The sequence below is a fragment of the Daucus carota genome, chromosome 9 (assembly GCF_001625215.2).
Source record: "Daucus carota subsp. sativus chromosome 9, DH1 v3.0, whole genome shotgun sequence".
Taxonomy (NCBI): domain Eukaryota; kingdom Viridiplantae; phylum Streptophyta; class Magnoliopsida; order Apiales; family Apiaceae; genus Daucus; species Daucus carota.
The window spans coordinates 20,798,147-20,808,794 of record NC_030389.2 but is presented as its reverse complement, the minus strand read 5'-3'; the positions used below and the strand labels follow the sequence as shown (position 1 = coordinate 20,808,794).

Below are 10,648 nucleotides of genomic sequence, written 5' to 3'. Positions count from 1 at the left end.
AACTCAAAATCGTCTCAAATTGGTCACTTAAGTCGGCTACACGTATCTTTAAATATGAGTTGAAGGAATAAAAATATTATTTACAGAGATTTACGCATTATTCTTGAATGTTACCACAACTAAGTACAATGTTATGACTTCTAGTATTTATAATAATATATTTTGATTTTATCAAGTTTATTTATTATTTATTTTTATTTAAAACAAAGGAATTAACTATATAATAAAAAGTAAAAAACAAATAAATTTGATAAAATCTAAATATATTATCATAAATACTAGAAATCATAACCTTGTACAAAGTTGTGGTAACATTCAAGAATAATGTGTAAATCTATGTAAATAATACTTTTATTCCTCGAACTCATATTTAAAGATACATGTAACCGATTTAAGTGACCAATTTGAGACGGTTTTGAGTTGAGTGACCAACTTGAGATATTGAGCCCACTTTAATGACTCACTTGATTATTAACCCGTTTGTAATTGATAAAAATGATCCATGTGAATGAAATGAAATGTGCAGCATGTGTTTAAACTTTAAGTCTCCGCTAGTAATTAGTAAAGTCAAGATACAGATGCTGCAATATGCAGCAGACCCTCATTTTCAGCCACAGGTACCTCTCTCTGCCTTTTCTACAAACATGCAATGCTCCTGCGGACCTTGATTCACTTGTAAGCTTTCTTATATTTATATTTACTTGATCCATATCTTTCTATAATTCTATTACTTTTAACTGATGCTTTCTGATTATGTTAAATGATTATTCCTAAACTTTAGTCCTGATTTGCAAATATGTAGCTCTGTAACCACATATTACAAGCATCATCATAAGTTGGCATCCAAGTTTACTTACACATTTCTATTACTAAAGTGCTAGATCCGCCTGAGCTTAACAAAAATTTGTTGATAAATTAAGTAAATATGTAATTAACTTGTTAAATTAAATAACATAATACTAACATAATACTAACATTGTCAACTATCTGACCTCTAATCATGCTGAAACGTTTACAAATATCGGCTACTAATTATTTGCGTAATCATGTTGTTTATCTCTCTTCAGCTTAAATCATCACATCAAGAGGAGTCAGAGAGTGCTGATTTGATATTCTCTGGTCATGCCGAAACACGAATCAGTTGATTCATCATCTGACAAGTACAAGTATGATGTTTTTCTGAGTTTTAGAGGTGAAGACACGCGCAAAACCTTTACGGATCACCTGTATACTGCTATCGTGAATGAAGGTTTGATCGTATTCAGAGATAATGAGGAGATTGAGAGGGGAGAGACTATAAAATCTGAGTTAGAAGAAGGTATTCAGGAGTCCAGAAGTTGGGTTGTTGTATTCTCGGAGAAGTATGCCTTCTCCAGTTGGTGCCTTGACGAACTTGTGATGATTCTCCAGTGCAAGAACAACTCAAATCGGCTGCTACTGCCTATTTTTTACCATGGTCACCCATCCGATATTCGTAAACAATCTGGTTTTGTTTCTCAAGCATTTTATATGCATGAACAGAAGTTTAAGAGTGAAGTGGATGATACGAGAAGGAAGGATATGATGGACAAAATAAAGGGATGGAGGACGGCTCTTGCTGAGGTTGCCAACTTAGCAGGCATGACATTTCCAAACGGAACAAATGGGTAACTTGTTTAGAGTAACATTTTTTAGAACTCGAGTCCATTCAATCTATCTCTATGAACCAAATTAATCACTAATATTCTTTTCATTTTGCAGGCAAGAAGCTGAATTTATCAAGGATATAGTCAAGTGCATCAGTGATAAAGTGGCTTTTAACATCTTAAGTATAACACCACATCTTGTCGGAATCAATGCTTCAGCAGAGGCCATAAATTCATGGATAAGAAATGGTTCCAACGATGTGGAAGTGTTTGCACTATATGGTATCGGTGGAGTGGGAAAGACGACCATTGCAAAATACGTTTATAACACCAACTTTCAATTATTTGAAGGCGGCAGTTTCTTAGAAAATATAAGAGAATACTCGGAAAGGGTGGATGGTTTGGTTTGTTTGCAAAGACAGCTTCTTGCGGATATATCAAAGGGAAACACCCCAACCATCAACAATCTTAATGATGGCATCCGTAAGATACAAAGAGCTGTTTGTCTTAGAAAACTGCTGATAGTCTTGGATGATGTAGATCAAGTTGAACAATTAGATGCAATCTTTGGGATGCGAGAGTGTTTTCACCCCGGAAGCAAGATCATCCTTACAACTCGGGATGTAGATTTGCTGAAAGCTCGTGAACCTTGTACAAGACATGTTGTGGAAACACTGAATCTTCGGGATTCCTCGGAGCTGTTCAGCCGCCATGCATTCCGAGACAGTTGCCCACCAGAATATTACATGGAAGACTCACAGAGGATATTAAAGCAATGTGAAGGTCTTCCTTTGGCCCTAGAAGTCTTAGGTGCTTATCTACGTGACAAGAAGGCTGATGTTTGGAGGAGTGCGGTAGAGAAATTAGAAGTGATTCCTCACCACAAAATTCAGAAAATATTGCAATTAAGCTATGAATCTTTGGAAGACGACTATGATAATAATTTATTCCTTGATATTGCATGTTTCTTTAATGAAGAGGCCAAGTCGCGGGTGGTCATGATATTGGATGAATGTAAATATCACACAAGAATTGGAATTGAAAAACTTATTGATAGATGTCTGTTGAAAATTGATATATTTGAAAAGCTCAGAATGCATTGTTTAATTCAGAGCATGGGTAGAGAAATCATACGCCAGGAATCACCTAAGGAACCAGGGGAACGAAGTAGACTGTGGCATCATAAGGACTCCCTTGAAGTATTAGAAGATGAAACAGTAAGAAAATTGAACAATTACATCTTCTCTAGTGAAAGTATTATTATCATTGCACTACTTATTCTCGTTCTTTTACCAGGGAACTAGAGCAATTGAAGGCTTAGCACTGGAATTGAATAGGACTGATGTATGTCAGGTGGAGTTGAGAACATCAGGTTTCTCCAGGATGCACAAGCTTAGACTACTTAAGCTTGATAATGTGCGGCTAAATGGCGGTTACGAGAAGAAGTTGGAATGGTTATGTTGGCATAGATGCCCGTTAAAAGCTTTACCCAAAGGCTTTCCTTCAACCAGCCTGGTCGCAATTGAGATGCAAAGAAGTAAATTGCAAAAAATGTGTCACGGAAGCATGGTAAACATACCAAGTTCTGCCTCGTCTTCAAATTTTATGTGTATATATCAAGTTCTTTTGACATTTATTAAGTTGAAGCTTTATTGTTCCTTTTTAATTTATGTTGCAGCTTTTTAAATCACTCAAGTTTCTAGATCTGAGTCACTCCCATGACCTCGTGAAAAGTCCAAACTTTGCCGAACTTATTGCTCTAAAGCAATTGATACTCGAAGATTGTGTGAGCTTAGGCGAGATTGATGAGTCTATTGGAATGGCTGCAGGACTTGTGTTGTTGAATTTAAAGGACTGCGAACTTTTGAAGACACTTCCAAAGAATATGGGTATGCTGAAGTCTCTAGAACTACTAATCATCTCAGGATGTTCAAACCTTAATAAGCTCCCCATAGAGATGATAAACATGGAATCTTTAAAATCTTTTCATGCTGATGGAGTTAATTTTGGTAATTCAATCGCCAGAGCTCAGGAATATAAATCATGGCTAAATTTTATTTGGGACTGGGTTTCAACACCGAGGAGAGGTCTTCAACTCTCGTTGACTTATTTACCGAGCAAATCCATTACTAAATTGAGTTTGGTAAATTGTAATCTCCATGATGATGATTTTCCCAAGGATTTTGGACACTCAGTTGAGTGCCTAGACTTGAGTAAGAACCCGATTAGCTTTCTACCAGATTGCTTCAAAGGTCTAAAAAGGCTCAAGAAGCTGCAGACAGAACACTGCCAGCAGCTTCAAGCACTCGAAGATATACCATACATGTTAGAGAAGATTTATGCCGGTGAGTGCCCATTATTGGAAAAAATTACTTTCAATGGGCCGTTTAAGTTTTATGCTTGTCATGTTACCGCACTGAGTTGCCAGAAACTAATTGAGATGGGAAGCTTGTATAAGATGGTACCAATAGGAGAAATAGACTCAAAATTCATTAACAGTTGTGGTATTTTTGATCCGGAAGGGATGAAGAAAATGCAGATGAGGTTATGGAATAAAATGACAGGAGAAAGAAGCTGTCCAATTCAGGTGGTTTCTGTTTCTCTCTTCACACACACACACACGTATATTGTATTTGTGTTTATTTAGCTATTCAGCGTACAGGGAATATTTGAGGAGACGCCTTATGGTAACAAGATATTCAACATATCTTATCCAGGGAGCAGTGTACCGACAGGGTTCATGACTGAACGCAATGCATCTTCCATATCCTTTACCGTATCTGATTCGAAACTCAGATACTTAAACATCTGCGTGGTCCTGAAATATATATTTAAAGAGTTCCTGGTGGTCCATAACAGAACCAAGCACAAAATATTCATATATCAACCATATTTTTGTGGCATGACCAAAGATGAAGATATGACATGGTTAAGCCAGTAGACAATTGGCAGTCACGAAATGGGGCCTGGAGATGAGGTCAAAATATGGGCATGGCGGTTACAAGATTGTAAGGCGAGAGAGATTGGTGTCAGTCTTGTGTACGAAGAGCAAGAAGATGTAGGTGTCGGTTCCAGTCATCAAATTTGCGAGTATGTCATTCCGGGGGAAGCAGATGAACAAGTATACTACCTTGGTAACCTATATAAAAGGGGTCGCGCTCCTAGATGGAAAGAACAATTTGATGACATAGTGAGGGAAACGCTGCAGTGAGCACGACTTGTTGTTTGATGACAACTCTTCTCTCTCCAGTCTCCACATGTACTCACTATTTAATATGTAACTAAAACAAAGTATTATTGAAGATAGTTAAACCTCAAACCAAATATAGTTAAGGTCACAGTTGATGCGGCTATCTTTAAAGATCGTGAGGAAGTAGGTTTTGGTCTTATTGCTAGAGGTTCAGAAGGAGCTCTTAGCCAAGCAAAAGCTAGCAATCATCCATCAGAGACTAGTCACTCCAACAATGGCTGAGGCTACGGTAGTTAAAGAAGCATTAAGATGGATTGATGTAATGAACTGGCCAAAGGTTATTCTGAAGTTGTGGTTCAAGCGATTTGCAGTAAAACCTCGATATCTCATTTTGGGTTGATCATTGAGGAGTGTCGTAGGCTCCTCACTCAGTTGTGCACTCCTCTCTCACAATTAGCTGGCATTGAATAGGAGTTAATTTTTAAATCCCCGGAAGCAATGTCATAGGATGCAAGTCGTCGGCCAGGACAGAGAAAATAGAAAAGTCCTCGAATGAACACAACATCTTCGCCACAAGGACAGAAGAAACATTGTTGAAAATCAAATTGAGTAGTCGTCCAGTGTGCATCACCATGACGAAAAATACCCACGGTGCACTATTAGAATTAACAACAAAAAGAGCTAAAAAGACACAATCTGAAGAAACAGGGCAGGTGGAGAAGCTGTCAAGCAATTAAAATTCCAATCCGGAGGGACGTTAGGATGGTGAAACTGAGGGAGTGTAAAGGATGTATTATCTAGAATGGAGACAATCAAAAAATGGTATGCAAATATTGCGGCTCATAAGCTTGCTAGGGAGTCACTGTAACTTTGCAGAACTCATGGCTCTAGAGCAATTCATACTCGAAGATTGTGTGAATTTAGTCGAGATTGATGAGTCTATTGGAATGGCTGCTGGACTTGTGCTGTTAGATTTAAAGGACTGCAAACTTTTGAAGACGCTTCCAAAGAATATTGGCATGCTGAAGCTTCTGGAAACACTAATCATCTCAGGATGTTCAAGCCTTGATAAGCTTCCCTCGGAGATGAAAAGCATGGAATCTTTAAAAGCTTTCCATGCTGATGGAATTGATTTTGGTAATCCAAGCAAAAGAACTCAGGAAAGTAAATCCTGGCGAGATTATGTCTGGGGCTGCGTTCCAACACCGAGAATAGGTCCTCAACTCTGGTTGACTTCTTTACCAGGCAAATGCATTACTAAATTGAGTTTGGAAAAAATGCAATCTCCATGATGATGATTTTCCCAAGGATTTATTTTGGGGACACTCAGTTGAGGACCTAAACTTGAGTCATAACCCAATTAAGTTCTTACCAGATTGCTTTAAAGGTCTCAAAAGGCTCAAGATTCTCCGAATAAATTACTGCAAGCAGCTTCAAGCATGTTAAAGTTCATTAGAGCCAGTATGTGTCAATTATTGGAAAAAATAACGTTCATTGGGTCGTTTAAATTTTCTACTACTTCTTGCATTCAGATCCAAGAAACTAATTGAGATGGGAGGCTTGTATAAGATGGTACCTATCAGAGAAATAGACTCAAAAATCATTAACAGTTGTGGTATTTATGATTTGGAAGGGATGAAGAATATGCATATGATGTTAAACAGTATGTGCTCAGGAGTCAGACAAGGCCCAATCCAGGTGGTATAATGATGGAGTTGTTTTTAACAATTTACATTTACACAATTATAAGAATTTACTCGAATATTATTGCATGTAATCCGGCACTTGTCAAAAGTGTCAGAATTTTTTGAGAGAGTTTTGTAACAGTTTTATCAAAAATCAATAGAATCGTTAATTGTTTGATATTTCATATTTGTGTTTATTATTTATATTGCGTCGAAAATTATACACACTTGTATTCAATACAGTTCATTATTATTTGGATAACATTAATATTTAATGAAGAAAACACTTTAAAAAAAACTTAGGTGCTATTTAACAGTTGTCTAATTACACAGTTAAAAACCAGGCATATGGATTTGAAAATGATGGGAGTTGGCATTACATATTTACATGCATGCCAAGTATCATGTTTAAGGATTTATAGTTTTGACAAATACATACAAATTCCAGGACATACATGACTCAAATCAAACGTAATATCACACACACGGTGAAAAATAAATTAAACCATGTACAAATTCATCCAATATTACAAAGATTGAAATTTCATCCTTGACCATATGCCAAAATTTGTCTTTCTGTTTACTTATGGAATGTAGTTGATTATGAATTTATGTTCCTTGGGCCCATGGTACTTCTTCCTGTGGGTTCACAAACCATGAGCCTTTCCTTTGTTTAACTGAAGTTTAGATTCTTTCTTGTCATCCCTTGCTGACTAATTTTTTATTGTGTAGCCAATAAGCCATGTTTTTATCAGGTTTAATATATTTTTAATGCCTAATGTTTGGGGTGTGTATCAATACAGTTTTAATGTTTTAACTCGGCTCATTCACAATTCAAGTATTTGATATGTTTCGATTAGACCTCACACATCGATGAAGCCAGAGAACAGTATATAACGGAGGATAAACTTATAATTACTAGTATTGAAGATAAAGTTTGCTTGTTTTTTTCTAACTCCTGAAGAATACATTAGATTTTAGAGTCAATCGAAGATAAAGCAAAATCAAGAAGATAGAGGGACATTTAGCAATTAAGCAGAATATATCATGCTTAGGTGCTGTTAAACAGAGACTATTAAGTATTACTATTAACAGTCTTTTGTTTGTTTGTTGTTGTTTAGTTTGATTTTGTTTATCCTCAAATTTTAATCCTTTTTTGTTTGCATGACTAGAGAGTATTGACCTTCTGACTATACAACTAAACTATCTCCACATGGCCAACTTCCTTTCTTTCTTCACTGCTATATTCTTTTGACAATTCCCTTGTCTACTAATCAACTTGCTTATCCAAACACTATATAATCTCCCCAAGTCCCATCATTTTTTCTCAAGCTTTCAGAAGCACAGCAACAACAACAAGGCCTCTTTGTATAAGCATACTCTACATTTCTGATTGATATGAAGATGAATGATCAGTATAATGTAGGAGGGGTTATTGCCTCTTTGCTTTGTTTTGTTCTGTTATGTTTACTCAAGTATAAGAAGAACAGGAAGAATAGGTGCTTGGTGCAGAATCAGGTCATGGAAAGCATCAAACCAATCGAAAATGGTGAATGTCAGGAAGAGATAGCGCGAAATCCAGATATTATTATTGTTGGTGCTGGTGTGGCTGGTTCTGCTCTGGCTTGTACTCTTGGAAAGGTCATTGTTCATTTCCTTATAAAATTGTTGGACTATGTCATTGCTAAAATTAAAATAAAATGATGGTTTAAAATATATGAGATTACAATGTGGTGGTGGTTTCATACGATGTCTTGTCTGGTTGTACATTTAACAGGATGGGCGTCGAGTTCTTGTTATTGAAAGGGATCTAGCTGAGCCTGATAGAATTGTAGGTGAATTGCTTCAGCCAGGGGGCTATCTGAAACTCATTGAGTTGGGTCTTGAAGGTAAGAACATGTTAGAATGAATAAGTACCTCAATTGGTGCTTTTTGTCTGATTCTTATGTGTAAATTTACATAACCTTGGTACAGATTGTGTGAATGAAATTGATGCACAAGAAGTATTTGGATATGCTCTGTTTAAGGATGGAAAGAGTACTAAGTTGTCGTATCCGTTGAAAGATTTCAATCCAGATGTGACTGGAAAAAGCTTCCATAATGGTCGCTTCATACAGAGAATGCGCGAGAAGGCTAAAACAATTTCCAAGTACATATATATATCTCTCTTAGATCTTGAAATATCCATCAAGTCTTGTTAATATGCTAATTCCAGGTTTTTGTGTCACGTAGTGTGAGACTCGAACAAGGAACAGTGACATCTCTTGTTGAAAGAAAGGGTACTGTGAAAGGAGTTCAATACAAGACTAGAGGTGGTCAAGAGATGACAGCATATGCTCCTCTCACAATTGTATGTGATGGCTGCTTTTCAAATTTGCGACGCTCTCTTTGCAATCCACGGGTGAGAATCTTTTCATGGCATCAACTTCTTGCCCTGTCTAGCTAATTTATCTTTATAAGCATAAGAAAGTTGTCACTGTATCAAGTTATGACAGAAGTCCATTCAGTTTCATTCTATGCAAGCCACTCAGTTCAGTGCTTATGGGTTATGTAGGTGGAAATTCCTTCGTGTTTTGTAGCCCTGATCCTAAAGGACTGCCAACTTCCATACCCTGATCATGGTCATGTTCTATTAGCAAATCCTTCACCAATTCTGCTATACCGGATAAGTAGCACTGAGATTCGATGTTTGGTTGATGTCCCTGGTAAGAGAATACCTTCCATTGTGAATGGAGATATGGCCAATTACTTGAAGACTCTGGTGGCACCTCAGGTAGATACAATACAAATGAATTTAATCTAATTATCTTAGTACTCCGCGCAAATGACCAATTAATTTGTGCATCTCAGATCCCTCCCGAGCTCTATGATGCCTTCATAACAGCAGTAAATGAAGGGAATATGAAAACAATGGCAAACAGAAGCATGCCAGCATCTCCTTATCCCACTCCAGGCGCACTCCTAATAGGAGATTCATTCAACATGCGCCATCCTTTGACCGGTGGAGGAATGACAGTTGCTCTATCAGACATTGTTGTTCTACGAGACCTTCTTAGACCCCTTGGCAATCTAAATGATGCATCTGCACTCTGCAGATACCTCGAGTCCTTTTACACTTTACGCAAGGTCAGCAAAATCTCCAATATTAACATCATTTTCATAACACATTGTGATCCAAAATGTACCATATCTGACATGGCTTCTGTTCCAGCCATTGGCATCAACAATAAATACTCTGGCAGGTGCACTGTACAAAGTATTCTGTGCATCACCAGATCTGGCAAGAAGCGAAATGAGGTCAGCCTGTTTCGACTATCTAAGCCTTGGAGGAGTTTGTTCAAGTGGACCAGTGGCTCTTCTCTCTGGCTTAAATCCTAGACCATTGAGCTTAGTACTTCACTTCTTCTCCGTGGCTATATATGGCGTCGGTCGCCTTCTACTTCCCTTTCCTTCACTCCAACGCCTGTGGCTTGGCATCAGACTAATCATGGTACGTAGGCCTCATACAAATCACTCAAATCTGTTTTGCATGCATCAAAAAACATATTGCTAAAAAGTCTTGTTTTCACTTGTGGCAGGATGCAACAAGTATCATTTTGCCGATCATAAGAGCTGAAGGAGTTCGACAAATGTTCCTCCCTGCAGTTTTTCCAGCATATTTCAGCTCTCCTCTCACCTGTTAAGACAATCATTATTCATTCTTTCGCTTCATATTTCTTCTAAGGCCAAATTCTTTAGTGAAAACTCAGCAGCACAAGTTGATGCTTTGAGGAAGCTAATGTTTATTGAGGACAAGAGTTTTCTCTGGCATTGTGTACCTGATTTTTATGTATGATAAGATGCAGAAACTTGCAAGATTTACTGTACACTTCCATAACATTTATTACAAAATAAATTTCAATAACAAATACTTTCATAGAACATGTGTGATTTCTAAATTTTGCTCAACCCACAAGTTTTCCGCCACAAATTTTAACCCAAAGAATGTATGAATCATCAGTTTTGCATGGGTTCGTAAACGAACCGAGCCGAGTTTTACCGAGTCGAGCCAAATTCGATAAGTTCATCGATCTTTTTTTCGGTTAGAACTCGAGTTCATTAAAAACCAAGTCAGGTTCGAGTTTTTAACGAACCGATCCGAGTAGAGC

The 10,648-nt window shown here is 37.3% G+C and overlaps 2 protein-coding genes across 3 annotated transcripts; both read left to right on the top strand.

Moving 5' to 3' along the window:
* The first annotated feature begins 527 nt into the window (after positions 1 to 527).
* LOC108202808 (disease resistance protein RPV1) lies at positions 528 to 6,617 on the top strand. 2 transcript variants are annotated; one of them, XM_017371345.2, is made up of 6 exons: positions 528 to 617; positions 1,068 to 1,646; positions 1,741 to 2,842; positions 2,922 to 3,194; positions 3,304 to 4,212; positions 4,288 to 6,617. In XM_017371345.2, exons 2-6 carry the CDS (start codon positions 1,123 to 1,125, stop codon positions 4,564 to 4,566), a joined length of 3,087 nt encoding a protein of 1,028 aa, XP_017226834.1. In that variant the 5' UTR covers positions 528 to 617; positions 1,068 to 1,122; the 3' UTR covers positions 4,567 to 6,617. The 2 variants fall into 2 exon arrangements, with proteins under 2 accessions (XP_017226834.1, XP_017226833.1); XM_017371344.2 differs by having other exon boundaries at positions 554 to 675.
* Positions 6,618 to 7,812: 1,195 nt separating this feature from the next.
* Positions 7,813 to 10,401, top strand: LOC108202809 (squalene monooxygenase SE1). Its single transcript, XM_017371348.2, has 8 exons — positions 7,813 to 8,141; positions 8,278 to 8,389; positions 8,475 to 8,649; positions 8,733 to 8,901; positions 9,055 to 9,273; positions 9,351 to 9,626; positions 9,712 to 9,990; positions 10,079 to 10,401. The coding sequence occupies exons 1-8, from the start codon at positions 7,899 to 7,901 to the stop codon at positions 10,181 to 10,183; spliced, it is 1,578 nt and encodes a 525-aa protein (XP_017226837.1). The 5' UTR covers positions 7,813 to 7,898; the 3' UTR covers positions 10,184 to 10,401.
* The last annotated feature ends 247 nt before the right edge of the window (positions 10,402 to 10,648 follow it).